The sequence below is a fragment of the Plecotus auritus genome, assembly GCF_963455305.1.
Source record: "Plecotus auritus genome assembly, chromosome: X".
NCBI classification, from domain to species: domain Eukaryota; kingdom Metazoa; phylum Chordata; class Mammalia; order Chiroptera; family Vespertilionidae; genus Plecotus; species Plecotus auritus.
Genome location: NC_137784.1, coordinates 145,618,520 through 145,636,525, shown reverse-complemented (window position 1 = coordinate 145,636,525; position 18,006 = coordinate 145,618,520). Strand labels below are relative to the sequence as shown.

Below are 18,006 nucleotides of genomic sequence, written 5' to 3'. Positions count from 1 at the left end.
AAAGTGAAAATTTAAGGTTCGAGGCTCTTAAAAGTTAATCCAAGTGATATGGTACATAGCTTATTAAGGCCCTATTAAATGGCTTTGCATTTTAAGAAGTATCTTTGGAAAGGAACGCTTCAAACATGCCCCCCCTGCCTTCAACATATTATTGGAAACCTTCCTACTTTTCTGTTAAATGATGACAGACGCGACACCAGGCCTAACTACTGTCACCCTCTCCTGGCTCTCTGCATTGGGGCTGTCCAGCATCACCGAGTAGCGGGACTTGGACAAAAGCCAGAAATTTAGTTACTTCTTCTAATTGCCATGTTTGATCTTTTGGAGAAAATTGTGCAGATCTGATGGGGGGGGGGTCACTCTTTATCCCTGGCAGCAACTATTAAAAGAAAGACTGAGAGACCTCACTAAGAGTCTCCCCTGCCCCAGCAACTGGCCAAGGACAGGGCCACAGTGGAAGCACTAAGAGTCCACGTGCACCCCGATGTGCTCAGCCACCCTTCTTACGTAAGAGCCCCGGGATAGAGTTGCGGCTGCTGCGGGTCCCTATTTCCCAACAGCTAATAATAAACCGGGACAGTAGTTTCCCGGTTGAAGCCACTATTGGTGAGTGGTTTAAAGGCTCATTTTGCAACCAGAGCGCGTGCATTTGGGTCATCCTATTCCAGGAGCACCGGCAAGGCCCACCCAACCCTGGCACTCCAGCCCGCCCTCTTGCCAGTCCAGACGCTGGCGTTTTCTTTGCCCGCGCAGTGCCTCGCCCTCCCCCAACTGGCCTGCTTTGCTCTCGCGCTGGTGGGGTGCGGCTGTTCCAGCCCAACCCCGGAGCTCGCCCTCCCTCCACCCGGGCATCAGGCGAGAGGCGGAGCTGGCCTGTGGCGCCCCGCCCTCGCTGTAGAAAGGGCCAGGGCAGTGTTACTCCCGGTCATCCTGACCGGGGACTTTTATCTGGGCGCTGGCGGGAGGCGGGAGGAGGAGACACCGGGGGTGGCCCTGATCGCTGGCGACACCTTTCCGGGCTCTATAAATTGAGCACCTGGGATGGGTAGGGGGCCGACGCCACCACCACCAACCCAGTCACAGTCCGGTCACTGACCACAGCTGCGGGAAGGCTGAGCTACTCCGCGACAGGGAATCTCCGGGCCAGGACGAGGTGGGTGCCCCCGCCCCATCTCTGCCCCAGTCAACGTGTGTACTTGGACTGCGCTTTACGGAGGAAGACCGGGGGTGGGGAGCGACCCCTCCTCCTTTCCCGGGCCCTGGGCTGGCGGGGAGGTGGGGTAGCCAAGCTACACACGGGCGAAGTCCCAGGGGAGCAGTCATCGCGGAGGGAGGTGTGTGCGGGCGGGGACGCCCGGTTCCCCAGTGGGGTGAATAATCTTCTCTTCGTGCCCCCTCTCCCAACCAGGTCAGGGCTCGACCCACGGACCACGCGCCGCCATCGCGAGCTACTGGGCGCCGAAGCCGCGCATCCCGCAGGGCGGGTCTGGAGAGGGCGGAGGAGCAGCCGAGTCCCGCCGCGTCGCGCTCTGGCTATAGCCGGGACCCCGGCGCGGGTTTCCCAGAGCCCCCGAAGGCGGGCACCCCCTCGCCTCCGCCGGCCATTCCGTGCTCCTGTGCTCCAGCATCCGCGCGGTCACCATGATGCAAATCTGCGACACCTACAACCAGAAGCACTCGCTCTTTAACGCCATGAACCGCTTCATCGGCGCCGTAAACAACATGGACCAGACGGTGATGGTGCCTAGCCTGCTGCGCGACGTGCCCCTGGCCGAGCCCGGGCTGGATAACGACGTCGGCGTGGAGGTAGGCGGCGGTGGCAGCTGTCTGGAGGAGCGCACGTCTCCGGCCGCTGGCGCGGGCAGCGCCAACGGCAGCTTTTTCGCGCCCTCCCGGGACATGTACAGCCACTACATGCTGCTCAAGTCCATCCGCAACGATATCGAGTGGGGGGTCCTGCACCAGCCGCCACCGCCGGCTGGGAGCGAGGAGGGCGGCACCTGGAAGTCCAAGGACATCCTGGTGGACCTGAGCCACTTGGAGGGCGCGGACACCGCCGAGGAGGACCTGGAACAGCAGTTTCACTACCACCTGCGCGGGTTGCACACTGTGCTCTCTAAACTCACGCGCAAAGCCAACATCCTCACCAACAGATACAAGCAGGAGATTGGCTTCAGCAATTGGGGCCACTGAGGAGGGTCGCCCACCTCTGACCAGCACCCTTCCCAGCCCCATCTCTTACCCTCTCTTTTCTCAAAGCTGTTTTCTTTTTGGCTGTAGAGCGTGATGGGCCTACGGCAAATTTGGAGGGCTGAGTACGTGAAAGGTGTGCAGCAGGGCTGCAAGGAGGAGGGGGCCTCTTTTGGGAGAAGAGACGAGAAGAGAAAGAAGATAAGAGAGAAGAGAAGGAGAGGAGAGGAGGAGAGGAGAGGAGAGGAAAGGAGAGGAGAAAAGTGGTGGAGGAGAGGGCGGTTGCTCAAGGACCTCATTGCCTCCCGAGGACGGTGGGGGGAGGAGAGGTCTACCTTGGTGGGAATGCAACTGGGCTGACCCCCTGCATTCAGCCTGTGCCTTTCCTGGAATTTCTTTACTGTTCTTTCCGGTGGAGGAGGGCCGAGAAACGGCCAAGCCAGGGCGCGGCGCTGGGTTGCCACACTTGGGAGCGCCGCCCAGAAGAGCTGGGCGCTGGGGAAGGCGGGGCACGCAGCAGCCTCCCGCCTCCCCGCGCTTGGGCTGTTGGAGGCTGCAGCAGTTGCTAGGATTGCATCAGTTTTCCTGTTTGCACTATTTCTTTTTGTAACCGTGGCCCTTTCTTAAGTATTTCAAACCTCCTCCTTGCTCTGAAACTTCGGCGATTCCATTGTGATAAGCGCACAAACAGCACTGTCTGTGGGTAATCGGTACTACTTTGTTATTAATTATTTTCGGCTCCACAGTATAGTTGTCCCATGCCTTTCTGGCCACCCCTGTCCCCATCCCAGTGAGTGTAAGTTGGCGCTGTGCCAGCTTGTACGAAGCTTGCCATTCAGCCAGTGGAAATAATATTATTATGAAAGTGAACTTGTCTGAAATGGAACCAACTGATGTTCTATCAGTGTTGTGCATAGAATGATGAAGAGTTCCACTGTTATGTCTTAAATTTATTTAAAACTTTTTAAATCCAGATGTAGACTATATTCTAAAAATAAAAAGCCAAATGTGTTAATGAAACTCCACAAAAGTTTGTTGCTCTTTAATCCATCAATGAATGACTTAGTAGTTACATAAAAATAAATTATTTTTAGCAAATTTATTTTCCTTTTAATATTTCAAGATAGTGGATAATCATCTCTGTGAGTATTCAAATTTTTTTGGGAAGCAGCTCTGGACAAAATTTACTTCCAAACTTTTTATTTCTAATTCAGTACCAAGGTAGGCCCATACACCTCAACCAAAAGTTCATAAGTATTCAAAGTATTTAGAAAGGTACATATATAGTACTTTCTAACAAAGTTGACCAGCTTATTGGAGTGCTTAATTAACATTTTGATGTTTTTAAGAACCTTAAGCATAAACAAGTTTTGAGGCATAAAAACTTACCTTAAGGTGCAAATCTCTCTTGACTACTAAGTAGTGAAGACCTAGAAAAGAGACACAAGGTAAATTAGTGCATACACCTTGCAAGTCTTTATTTAAGAATGTTTTACGTTGGTCTTAAGAGTTACTTAAATGTGTGATAACACGTGCTCTGGTCTCAGTAGTTTCCAGTGAAGTGCTACAGTTTGTCAGGCAGTGTCCGCAATCCTTCCAGTTTTTCAGTGGGCACTATGTAATTGTGGATAGCTGATGTGGTCAAGGCTGCAGTAGGACTCTTGGGAAGGGAACACTTCGATGCCATTCTGATGCTTTCCCGGGATGGGGGGATGCGTAAAATCCATTGCTCTGTGTTTTCTTTATTTCATTATTTGTTTAGGGGGAATACGTGTTACATCAACTTCAGTTTTCAGACTAGCAGTCATGAGACATCTCTAAGCTTATAGACCTTGAATTTAATATACATATAACTGTTGCAGTTTTTTAAAGCAAGTGTCTGTCTGGTATGGGCAATTCAAGTGTGTTACCAGCTTTTAGCAGCAGTGACAAAATGGGAAAGTGTCAAGACAGGGTGCTTGCTGTTGCCAGAGAAAGTCAATTGTTAAATATAAAGATAAGCTGGGCAGCACAAAAAGTAAGATATAGAGCTTATTGCTTTGTATTCCTTTTAAAATATCAAAGTGCAAGCCCCCCCCAAAAAAATACAAAGAAAGGAAATTACAGAAGCCACCAAGAGAGGAACACGAAGACTTTGGAACCAGAAAGTGTGTGCTCAGATCCTCTTGTTCCTACTTCATAATTACAAGTATTTTAGCATCCAAGCTTGTTGCTGCACTTGAAATTAGGTATAACAATAATTATAATGCTTACTTCATGGAATTACAGTAAGAATTAAATGAGATGATATATAGTCTGTCAAAGATTTATAGAGCTCAAAGTTTCTTTGAGAACTACTCAAGGGTTTTACACGTTTCTTTCTTCCTATATCTTAATGTTGTCTCATATCTCCGTTGACCCCCTTGACTTCTCCAGGGATATACAATATGTCCATTTTGGTGAAAAGTAACATTTCAATTACAGACATAAAACAACAGGTAAACTATTTATTTTCTCAAAGTCTAAAAGGAGAGCCTGAATTAAAACAAAAAGTCAAAGTTTAGGCAATAGAAGAATTTTATGAGATGCTAATTGCAAGCTGTTTTCAGAATATTCCTGTGGTATATAGAATACAGTAAAGTACATGTTGATAGAAAACTTAAACTACAAATAGTTATCAATGTTAACTTTATTTCTGAAAATGTCACATTATTTAAGAATATTTTTATATATATTTTATTCTAACCTAGAAGTAATGACAATCTCTGTTTAAAAGGATTGGTGTTTTTTTTTAATGAACCAATGAGGTTTTCCAGGCCCAATAAGCTATTCCACTCTGATAGTGAAATAAAACTGGAAAACTCCCCAACAGATTCACCTGTTAGAACCTTTCAAGCAATTTAAAATTTTGCTTGACATCTGAGGTAAAGTGATAAGGGACTTTATATTTTCAGAAGGTCTTTACTGGGGGAGCTCAAAGTACCTTATAGATTAAAAAGGTACAAACAGGAACAAAATAGGTCCAGAGGCATGGATGCCTAGAACAGAGGGACAGATCTCAGAGGGGAAAGGTGTGGGGGGCAGGAAGAGATTAACCAAAGAATTTATATGCATAGCCCAGGGATGCAGATGTTAGTGTGGGGAAGGCCTGGAGTTGAGTGGGGCTGGGTGGAGGGAGGGAAGTTCGGGGGGGTGGGGTATAAGGGACATCTGTAATACTGTCAAAAATAAAAATAAAAATAAACTTAAAAAAGTTACAAACATTGTGTGGCACCTCCCTTAAAAGCTCTTAGAGATCCTCGTCATCTGACAGCGCTCATCCCAGAGGCAGTTTGTGACTAAAGAGAATGCACAGATAGATGAACTAGGCAAAAATTAACAGCTTAGAATGCATATGATCACCACAGGGATATTTACATTTGATAAGGATTTCCTACATAAAAATCTCACACCAAAGCCTCTGAGAAGATCTGTTTTGGACCCTAAAATAGCTTTCTGCTTTGCTCACATTGGCTTTTTCATGTTTTACATTCACAGTGGTCTGGTCTAATTTACTCTTTCTCTGAACCTGAACCTAATTGTTAAAGAGCACTTCATGGCAGCTGGGATTATTATTCTTTGGACCAACTTGAAAACTACTCTAGTTAGTTTTTTAAACATTTTTCTTTTAAAAATGAAAGTTATTGTCAGTTCATATGCTTCATCATTTCCCCTTACTTTTAGTTGCTGAACAAAATCATTTTGGAAAGAGTGTCTCCCCTTCTCTCCCCACGCCTAGCCCCTTACCCTACCCGCCTCCCTTTCTTCTGTGGTTCTCAGATGTTTGAAAATTGGATATAGCTCTGGTGGAGGGAGGGCTCCAATCTTATATCATACACCTTTTTTTAAAAATTATGTTTTAAGGGGACATCTAGTACATTTATACCATTACAATCTTGTGTGCTTTATTTTTAAGAGTTTTGTAGTAAATAATGACAAAAGCAAAGTTTTCATTAAAATTGTGGAGGCAATTTTTAACCCCAATAAAAAAATGTTACCCCAAATCAAAAAAATCTGAATCAGGAGCTTATGAAAACTTTAATCATGTAGACTATTGGATGGGTCTCTTAAAATGATTAGTCTTTTTAAAATTTCAAACTTTATGTAGTTTCTGATCAGACTAAATTGTTTTAATTAGCAACATAATTTAAACTTAAAATTGTTTTTTTCTTTTAAGTTGTGTTCAATTTTTTTAATAATTCAGGGAAATTTAAAGGTTGTTCTTGAGTTATTCTAAATACTTTATTAGGTCTTCAATTGGTTCATTTTGAACTATGTAGAACTTTCTGATAAGTGGTAGAGATTATGATGGTCTACTACCAATAACCATTTTTTAAAATGTGGAAGCCAGTACCATCCTTTGCCTCATACAACCAGGGCTCCTTCCCTGCCCCCCCCAACACACACTTTACAGGGCCCCCCATGCTAACTCTTGTAAGGCTTTGTTACTCCCCATAGTTCAAGGAATCTTCATAGCCAAGGGAAGGCCCAGAGCTTGAGCCCCTACTTGTAGAGCACACTTGGGTACCTGGGTCCTCAGAGTTCCCTATCTAAATGGCCCTGAGCCCATTCAAGGGACTTCATAGGCATTTGTCCTGAGATTATCCTCCTGGTGGTGGACATGCTTGGATGGTGGACAGGGCTTGGACAAGTAAAATGAGTTGCCCAAGGATGGAGATTGGGTAGAGAGATAAGGGGCCATAGGGGGGCAGAGCATAGGCTGGAGGAACCTCTGGGTTTTAGAATGAACAAAGGGTTTGAAAGCCAGTAGAAAGGAACTGAGAGGTGAAAGCAGCTCAATCTTTATTTTAAGGTCTTGTCCAGTATTGGCAAATGAGGATTCTATGGGTTTTCTCCCTATTTCCCACAGTCCTCAGGAGTCTCCACGCTCCACTGAAAGTATGTCAATTCATTAATGAAGTGTTGGCTAAAGAAAAGGAAAACCACATCTCTACACAGAGCTTTTCCAGCTGTTTGCTATTCGGTGAGTGCTTCAATGGTGGCAATGATAATCAAGACTCAAGGAATACATCTCCCATAAAACCATAATGATTTTACCTCCTCAAATTTTCTTTCATTTTTTAAAAAATATTGTTGGCTGTCTTCTTTTTAGCATCAAAGTTCAAGCTGGGATAGAATAATAATAGTTGTTCATCTGTTTAAACAAGGCCTCCTAAAACCACAACTATCTCATCAACCCTTCCTGTTTGGGCATTCTCTATTTTTAAGAGAAGCATTTTTTTTCATAACTTTCTGTTCTTGTTATCATATTTTATTAGTTCTTTGTTACTTCAGAACACTTTGTTGAGCAGTTTTGAAAATTTACCTGTTGGTGTACCCAACTTCAATAATCTCAAACTGGTAAGAATTTTAATTGGATTCAACAATAAAGATTTAAAAATAAAATAAAATGTTTACCATTAATGAATATTCCTCCAATAGCAATAGCTTGATTAATATTACATCTTTAAAAAATAGTTTGTCACCTTCAAAAATTTTTGATTGGAGAAAGTCCTTATAATTTAATTGAGAACAAGATAATAGAAGGTAGTCTTTTGACCTTGAACTGTCTAGATAAAGTGCCTTCTAACACAGATATGAAGACTGAGAAAATACTAGGGAAACATAGATCCCAGTTCTTTATTTTAGCAAGCTAAGTAAACAATGTTGGGGGGTGGGGTGTTTTTTAGACTCTATTTTACTCTTCAATACCAATCATATTAGTGTTGATATGTGCACTTTTATCAACCAGCATTCAGTTAACAGGATGAAACTGGACATGATTCATTTGATGTTTTCAAAGGTAGAAACCAACTTTGTAGTTTTTTTTTCCTTTTGAATACCACACTGCTGAGGTAAAGAATGTTATAGCTTGTGGGTGAGCTCAATAGGACCAATTAAAACCTGACTACTCTTCCACCATGTTGAAATACCTCACAGAACTTGCTGTGTCCTTGGATGATGGCATTTTTTTTTCTTCTTAGCAGACATCTAATTGAGGAGAGTTCCTGTTTGGTAGTCAAGGAAATATGAAAATGAAAGTACTACATTGTTGGTTCTGACCAAAGTCTTTAACATTTTCCAGTTGATTACAATGTGATATTAATTTTAAGCCCTGCTTTTTTAAAAAACAAAACATACACATTGTGAAAGAACACCCATAAGTTCTGTAGTAGCCAAACTATGTGTAGAATGCATGGAGTGTAGTTAGTGTACTTTAGTCATTCAAAACAAGGTGTAGTATTTTGTGGCATGTAATTGACATTGCAGCTTGTAACTCATGGATGCTTTGGGGGTATAATTTAGTTTCTGTTGTGATATGTAATTGTTGATAATTTCTTCATAGCTTAAATGCTTGGAGGAGGAAGTGCCAGAAATTTAGATGTTTAACTCAGATGTTGAGGGCTAAAAAGAATCTCAGAAAACTATAGCTCTTTCCCTGTAGTCGGTTTGGGAGCAGAGGAAAAGGCTCACTCCCTGCAGCCAGAATGGGCCTATGTGGGAAAAGGGAGGTGCTGAGAGAGGCCGGTGTAATTTAGTCTTTCCAAATTTACGAAATGTCACCCCACTGTCCCTGGTTCTTCGTGATAAGGGGAGTGGTGGAGAAAGGCAAAGTATGTTTTGGGACACTCCCAGGAGTGGAGAGGTAATCATTCTCTTCTGATAGTAGGTTGTGGTGCCTTTTTCTCTGACTAGAAATGCAGCAAATATTAAGTTGAAGCATGATATTGTCATTTTTGTCAGTCCAAGATGGTTGAATAATTCCTAAGTCCAGCAATTAGATGTTCCTCTGTGGGCATACTATAGTCTTTTTCCATCACTTTATGAAAGTATTATTTGCCAACTCAGGATTAACCTGGTTTTGAGGTAGAAGTAGTATGGGACAAAGAAAGATGAAGGGGGCAATTATATAAGAATAGAAGAGGTGACTTAAAATGACAGAAGAAATTGAAAATTTACAGGAAGCTTTGGCAAACATTTCCACCTTTCATCAAGAGGTGGAATCTTTGTCTCTTAAGATGCTTGTCCTTGGAACACAGATGCAATGCTGTGAGGAAGTTCAGCAGCCAGCCTCAACTCCAAAAATGTAAAAGAGCTTTTAAGCCACTACAGCTGACACCAAGTGAAGCAGAGACAAGTTATTCCCATCAAGCCCTGACCAATTTTCAGGTTTGTATGCAAATTTTTTTATTCTTGTAAGCCACTGAGTGGTTTGTTATACAGTAATGGATAATTAAAAGAGACCTTTCCCCATATTACAGAAGATTGAAGAACTAAGTGAAAACAATTGAAAGTAGAATGTAATCTATGGGACTGGATCTATTTTAACATATTTACCTGAGTAACAAATAGCTTATAATAGACCTGAAACCTTTGGAAACATTCATGTGATGGCTGGTATAGAGAAGATAAGAGTTAGAAGTGATGGATGATTAGACAGATGCTATAAGTAACATTTTACTGTTCTGTTAAAGCTCAGCATCTAGGCAGAATAATGACCCTCCAAAGATGTCTGTCTTAATCCATGGAACCTGTGGATATATCACCAAAGGGTAATTAAGGTTGCAGCTGTAATTAAGGTTGCTAATCACCTGACCTTCAGATGGAAAAAATTATCCAGATTATCTGGATAGGCCCAATATAATCACAAGGGTCTTTAAAAATGGAAGTAGGAGGCAGAAGAGTCAGAGTGATGCAGCATGAGAAAGACTCAGTTTGCCTTTACTGGCTTTGAAGATGACAATAAAAATGAAGATGAAGGTGGCAGTGAACCAAAAAAAAAATAAAAATAGGCAGCCTCTAAAAGCTGGGAAAAGCAAGGAAACATTCTCCCTGGAGCCTCCAGAAGGTATGCAGCCCTGCCGACATCTTAATTTTAGCCCAGTGAGACACATTTTAGACTTTTGCCTTCCAAAATTGTAAGATAATAATTTTACATTGTTTTAAGCCACCAAGTTTGTGGACATTTGTTAAAGAAACAATAGGAAACAAAACTACTTGGCCTCTCACATGTAGCTCTTAATCAGTTCATTATCTTTGGACTGATAAATACAGAATTTCAAGCACAACAACTTGTTGAAAACAGTTTTAAAAGGTTTTTAAAAAATCTTCTTTTGTGAAAGAGACTTATTTTTCTTTTAAGTTCCAGTCTTGGTGACAGTAGCCCTGCATAAACAGACACTATGCATACAAGTCCTTTGGTTGATCTCTTACCACCTCACCCCCACCTTCCCTTTGGAGTTTGACAGTCTGTTCCATGCTTCTATACCTCTGCTACTATTTTTGTTCATCAGTTTATGTTGTTCATTATATTCCACAAATGAGTGAGATCCTGTGATATTTATCTGTCTCTGACTGGTTTATTTTGCTTAGCATAAATATGAGCAAAGCCAATGAACACAGACAATAGGGGGGTGAAGGTTTGTGCTTGGGGGAGGGGGTAACAGGGGAAAGGTGAATGGGGGAAAAAGGAGACTCATGTAATACTTTAAACAATAAAGAATTTTAAAAAAACAGACACTATGGTGCTGCCATCATATTACTAAAATGGTTTGTTTCAAGCATAGCAGCACTATTTATGCCCTTTGTGGCTAAGGACTTAGACCCATTATGTCTTTATTTTCATTTTTAATTCTTCTTTCCCTTTTAAAAATATTTTGTGATATTTATGTACAGCATCTATTTCTGCAGCCCCCATCTCATTATTTTCTTTGTATTAAAATATAGTTACATGCAATAAAATGTACATATTTTAAATATATAATTAAGTCTAATTTTTTTTCTTTATTGATTTTAAAGAGAGGAAAGGAAAGAGAGGAGAGAGAGAGAGGGAGAGAGAGAGAGAGAGAGAAAGAAACACGTCAATGTGAGAGAAACATTGATTGGTTGTCTCCTGAGCACCCCTACCTGGGATTGAACCCACAACCTGGGTATGTGTTCTGACTGATAATCAAACCTGCCACCTTTTGGTGTATGGGACAGCACTCAAACCAACTGAGCCACAACATTCAGGGCTAGTTTGTTAAGTTTTGACAAATATATCCATCCATGTAATCGACACCTCAGTAAACGTTCTTCAATTTCATATAAATTGAATCATACAGTATGCACTCTTTTTGTTGTTAATCCTCACTTGAGGATATTTTTCCATTGATTTTTAGAGGGAGTGTGAGGGGGAGAGAGAGACAGAGAGAGAAACATCAATGTGGAGAAACACATCGATTGGTTGCCTTTGCACATGCCCCAACCAGGACTGTGATCAAGTCTGCAACTGAGGTACGTGCCTGTGACTGGAATCAAACCTGGGACCCTTCAGTCCACAGGCTGATGCTCTATCCACTGAGCCAAAGCAACTAGGGCAAGTATGTACTCTTTTGGATCTGTTTCTTTCACTCAACAGAATATTTCTGAGATTCATCCATGCATTTGCATGTTTGTAGTTCATTCCTTTTTATTGCTGAGTAGCATTCCATTTTCCAAATTGCCACAATTTGTTTATTTACTTTCCTGTTGATGGACATTAATCCAGTTGTTCCTATTTAATTTTTTTTTCTTTTAGTTATGACTGAAGTTATAAATAACATTCTAGTTCAAGCCTTTTTTGAAAAATACATAGGAGTGAAATTGTTAGTTTATAACAAAGGTATATATTTAACTTTATAAGAAACTGCCAAAGATTTTTCCACAGTGATTATATAATTTAACCTCTTACTGACAATGTAAGAGAGATCCAGTTGTGTAACCCATTTTGATTAGTGATGCCTTCAATACTAGTATCTAGTATTGGCAGTTTCTTACAAAGTTAAATATATACCATTGATGGGGTGCTGCATAAAAGCATTTTTTCAATGGAGAGATGCATATTAGATGCTGTCTTGGTGAACATGAGGTTTATAATAAGAGAGGTGGTTATAGCGAAGTTAGGTAGAAGGAAAGTTAGCACTCAGTAGTGAAAGAAAACCTGAATTTACAGTCAATGAATCTGGACTTTAGCCCCAAGTCTGCCAGTTTGTTTTGTGTTTCCTGGGGAATTTAATTAGCTTCTTGTATTCTTGTTTGTTTTTTTCTTTTGCAAAATGGGAATATTACCTCATAGGTTTAATAGTAATAGCAATGAACAACTGCTTGGTTCACACTTATTTTGTATAATTCCTTCAAAGGAAGAAGAAAGTCTTTATTACTATGACTGGTGCAAACCTCATGCATTATCTCATTTTTCCTCACATGGATATTCTGAAGCAGGGATTAATGTTCTCATTTTATAGATGAGTAAATTATGTCAAAAAGACTGCTTGTTGTTTCTCAATCTGTTCTCCCCATATTCCTTCAATTTTTAGCTGGGAACTTTGTCACCACAAATAAAAGCTACACTTCTCAACTTCCCTTGCAGCCAGGAGTGACGATGTGACAGTTTTAACCAATGACCACAAGGCAGAAGAGTCATATATGACTTCTAGGAGGTATCTTTAAAGAATGAGAGAGTAACTTTGTTCCTTTTCCCTTCTTGTTGGACTGAATGATATGGGTTGGCTGGTGCTTCAGCAGCCATATTGGATAATGAGGTGGCAGCAATTTGCTGATAACAACAAAGCAACAACAGAGAAGGAACCTGGGTTTCTGATTGCAATGGATGCCTTATCTCTGGATGTTGTTTTCAAAAACCAGAAATAAACTACTATCTTGTTTAAGCCACTACTGCTATTTCCGTTGCTCTTGGTCAAATCTAATTCTAATAGTGAAATGTGGATTTAAAGAAATTGTTATAAGGAAAACTGAGTCTTCAAGATATTACAAAGATTAAATTATAACATGTAAAATCTTGGAGTGTTTGTGAGGAAGGAGCTCCTTTTCTTTCACCTGACTTGTTATTTTAGGCTTTATAATACAATGCAACCAAATGCTGAATTATCCTAATTATTTAATCTGTAAATTTTCCAGACCTCTCTTTCTCTTTTTTCTCTTCTTTCATTTACTTCTCTGTTTACTAGTATTAGTATATGCACTGATGAGAATTCACATTAGAAGCATTAGATTCTTGTTAAAAACTCTTATACATTTTTGTTTGTTTCTGTTACATTTGTTTTATTTTTTTCATTTAAATTCTTTATTGTTTAAAGTATTACATATGTCTCCTTTTTCCCCTACTGACCTCTCCCCAGCCACTCCCCCACTCATGCTCTCGCCCCCCTACTGTCTGTGTCCATTGGTTAGGCCCATAATGCATGCATACAAGCCCTTTAGTTGATCTCTCCCCTTTACCCCCACCCTCCCCTGCCTTTCCTCTGAGGTTTGACGGTCTGATTGATGCTTCTCTGTCTCTGGATCTATTTTTGTTCATCAGTTTATGTTTATCATTATATCCCACATATGAGTGAGATCATGTGATATTTATCTTTCTCTGCCTGGCTTATTTCGCTTAACATAATGCTCTCCATCTCCATCCATGTTGTTGCAAATGGTAAGAACGCCTTCTTTTTTTACTGCAGCGTAGTATTCCATTGTGTAGATGTACCACAGCTTTTTAATACAATCATCTGCTGATAGGCACTTAGGCTGTTTCCAAATCTTAGCTATGGTGAATTGTGCTGCTATGAACACAGGGGTGCATATATCCTTTCTGATTGGTGTTTCTGATCTCTTGGGATTTCTAGAATGGGATTACTGGGTCAAATGGGAGTTCCATTTTTAGTTCTTTGAGGAAATGCCATACTGTTCTCCACAGTGGCTGCACCAGTCTACATTCCCACCAGCAGTGCACAAGGGTTCCTTTTTCTCCGCATCCTCGCCAGCACTTGTCGTTTGTTGATTTGTTGATGATAGCTATTCTGACAGGTGTGAGAGGGTACCGCATTGTTGTTTTGATTTGCATCTCTCGGATAATTAGTGACTTTGAGCATGTTTTCATATGTCTCTTGGCCTTCCTTATGTCCACTTTCAAAAAGTGTCTATTTAGGTCCTTTGCCCATTTTTTGATTGGATTGTTTATCTTCCTTTTGTTAAGTTATATGAGTTCCCTATAAATGTTGGAGATTAAACCCTTATCGGATGTAACATTGGCAAATATGTTCTCCCATGCAGTGGGTTCTCTTGTTGTTTTGTTGATGGTTTCTTTTGCTGTGCAGAATCTTTTTATTTTGATGTAGTCCCATTTGTTTATTATCTCCTTAGTTTCCATTGTCCTAGGAACTGTGTCGGTAAAGATATTGCTACAACATATGTCTGCTATTTTGCTGCCTATGGATTCTTCTAAGATTTTTATGGTTTTCCATCTTACATTTATGTCCTTTGTCCATTTTGAGTTTATTTTTGTGTATGGTGTAAGTTGGTGGACTAGTTTCATTTTTTTGCATGTATCTGTCCAATTTTCCCAACACCATTTATTGAAGAGAATGTCTTGACTCCATTGTATGCTCTTGCCTCCTTTGTCAAATATTAGTTGAGCATAATGGCTTGGGTCATTTTCTGGGTTCTCTGTTCTGTTCCATTGGTCTATATGTCTGTTCTTGTGCCAGTACCAGGCAGTTTTGAGAACAATGTTTTTATAATATAGCTTGATATCTGGTATTGTGATCCCTCCTACTTTGTTCTTTCTCATAAAGACTTTTTAAAAACATAATTCAACATCAAAGCAATCATTCCTTAATTGGAGATGACAGAGGGTAGGAAGGCAGCTAAAGGAACAACATCTCTATATCTACCTCTCTTTTGATATAAAGGACATAATTTGTTCAATTGGAAAAAAAGTCTGTATATTAGATAATTGTTTTGTAGCAATGTTAATTTTGTGAATTATGAAAATTGTATTACAGTTATATAAGTTGTTGTTCTCATTCCTAGGAAATATAAACTGATGTGTTTAGGAGTAAAGGGGTATTATGTTTGCAATTGATCATTAAATGAGAAAGAGAGAGATAGTAAAATGGGATATCTTGATGAGGAGTATATGGAAAGATATTTTTATATTACTCTTGCAACTTTTTGTAAGCTATAAATTATTTAAAACAAAAAAATTAAAAGATTTTAAATTTATTTATAGAGAGAGAGAGAGAGAGAGAGAGAGAGAGAGAGAGAGAGAGAAACATCAACGTGAGAGCAAAACTTCGATTGACTGCCTCCTGCATGCCCCCTACCGGGGATTAACCCTGAAACCCAGACATGTTCCCTGACCAAGAATTAAACCAGCAACACTTTGGTGCATAGGATGACACCCAACCATCTGAGCCACACAGGCCAGGACAACTAAATTAAAAAATATATATCCATACTTAGCACTTTCGACTTATTCTGAGGACAAGAAGAAATGGAGGGCTTTGTGTTTTACAATGATGTCTCATTCTGCAGTGTAATGAATGGTTCAATCTGGTGTGGACTCATCACCAGTTCAGAGGCTCTTGTAATAATCCAGGTGAGTGATGATGGTAGCCTCAAATAAAGAATGGCAATGGAGGAGAGAAGTAGATAGAGAAATGAGATACCTAGGAAGTAAAAATCAGAGGACATGATGGGATGTTATAGAGGTTATAGAGAGGGATGAGTCAGTGGTGACCTTTGGGATTCTTACTGAAGTGATTGAGTAGATGTGCATTGAATTTGTGAGTTAAGCACCAGAGGCAAAGGAGCACATTTTAGTGGTAAGGATGATTTTAGTTTTAGACCTTACCAGCAAATTAGCTCTAGCTGTAGCCTTCCCCATTTGAATTGATAGTAATGCCTTCCTTCCGATTGCTCAGGTCCAAAACATTGGAAATACACTTGACACTTCTCATTTTCTCACATCTGACATCCCGTTTACTAGGAAACCTTGTTGGCTCTGTCTTCACAAAATACCAAATATCTCACCACTTCTCACCACTTCCACTGATACTGTGCTGGTTCAAGCCACTGTCTGGAATTTTTCACAGCTTCTTAACAGGTCTCCTGCATCTACATTTTTTCTATACAGTAGCCAGTTGGAAATTGTTCAAACACAGGTAATGCCACCCCTCTGATCTAAACTCTCCAATGACTTCAAATATCTCTCAGTATAAAAGTCAATGTCCTTCCAAAGGCCTTTAAGATTCTGCATGGAATGACTTCCAGTACTGCTTTGATCACATCTCACATTCTCCCCCTTGTTCATTCTGTTCCAGCCACAGCAACCACTCCAGCCTTGGGCCCCTTGCTCTTGTCCTCTCTTCTGGAATGCTCTTTCCCCAGATAGTAACATAACAGAAAACTCTGAAATGACAAGGACTTAAACAAGGTAGAAATATTTCTCCATATAGTATAAAGAAAATGTAAAAATAAGGTGTGAAAGGAAGCTATTGTGACCCCATGGTGTGTCATTAAGCCCCAGACTCAGACATTTTTGCTTCTATAGCTTCAGCATCCTTCCTTAAGGGTACTTCGTGACACAGGGTGCATACTGGAGTCCCAGATATGTTCATATTTTACACTGCCACCAGGAGGGTAGGCAGAAAGAAACTCTCAACTGAGTCAGTTCCATCATAAGAAGCAAATCCAGCACTTCCACAAATAAATCTGTGTATAGCTCTTTGATTACATCTTACTCACAACTTACCTTTAAAAGCCTTTAAAGGACTTTGGATTTCAGGTTGAAAGATCATATTTAGGTGCTAGGAAGGCTGGAAATGCAGTTGTTTATTTCAGGTGTCAACATGCTAGCTAAAAATTAGAGTTCTGTTACTAAGGAGAAAGGGGTGAATGGATATTGGTGAAGGGAGATAGCAGGTTTTGTTGCAGATATCTTATTTCTAATGTCAATGACTTCATCATTACCTTGTCCTCTGCCAGCACAGCCACAGGGCTTGTTGCCACATTACCCATCTTCATTGTGGGAGGTGGGCAGTGAAGAGCTTGGCTTTTAAGCCAAACTGGTGATGTGGTAAGAAGGAAGGACAGGCAAGCAGAAAGGGTGTGGTAGCCCTGGACATCTAGGAAAAGGGAGTGTTGGTCTTTGATCAGTTTGTGACTAAAGTAAAGTTTGAGTCTTACTGTTCATTTTTATCCTTGTTTTTCTTTCCTCTGTAATCATTTGCACTTACAGTTGTCTATATGTGATTTGGCATGAGATGTAGGTGTTCTGCTGGACCTGGGTGTGAAATGTGTCCATGTTCAGAGTTTCTCATATTTCTCATTACTTTTTCATTTTCATTTCTGTATAGGGCATTGGTAAGGCTTTTTAGCCACATGTGTGATATTATCAAGTACAACTTGAACAAAGAGATGCAAGTATGAGTGAAGCTTTGCTACAGAGATAGATAGGACTTAAAGTTACAATAATGTATTTTCTGAGGTGTAAACTTCTTTGTGAAAAGAATGTGTATATAAATGTAGCTGTTTTTAATAAACTAGTAGAATTGAGGGGTTGCTAGAGTTAAAAATAATTAAATACCAGGAGATTATTTTTTAGGATTTGACAATTTTAGAAATACCTTTTAAAAACAAGTTAGATAAAATATACATATTATAATATATTCCATAGAAAAAAAGTATTTAGGAATATCCATTATTCTCCAGCTACTGGTTATCTCTTCCTGAGTGACAGGAGGAATTTTATTTTGTATTATCTCTTTTTATGATTGGTTTGTATACTTTTTTATTGTGCATAAACCCTCACCCTCAACCCCAAGGCAAGACAAATAGCCCAGGAGTGATGCAGATTACTCAATGAGGAGGTAGTCAACATATGATGTTCCCATGTGACACAAGTGATACAATCTATGGCACATGGGTTGGAGGTGGGGGCAGTTCCTACTTATGCCAACTTCTGAGTTACCTAGAAACTGTTCTAACCAC

The 18,006-nt window shown here is 40.5% G+C and overlaps 1 protein-coding gene across 1 annotated transcript; it reads left to right on the top strand.

The window, feature by feature from the left end:
* The first annotated feature begins 885 nt into the window (after nucleotides 1-885).
* MID1IP1 (MID1 interacting protein 1) lies at nucleotides 886-4,268 on the top strand. The gene is made up of 2 exons (XM_080652856.1): nucleotides 886-1,153; nucleotides 1,409-4,268. The coding sequence occupies exon 2, from the start codon at nucleotides 1,642-1,644 to the stop codon at nucleotides 2,191-2,193; it is 552 nt and encodes a 183-aa protein (XP_080508982.1). The 5' UTR covers nucleotides 886-1,153; nucleotides 1,409-1,641; the 3' UTR covers nucleotides 2,194-4,268.
* Nucleotides 4,269-18,006: the final 13,738 nt, after the last annotated feature.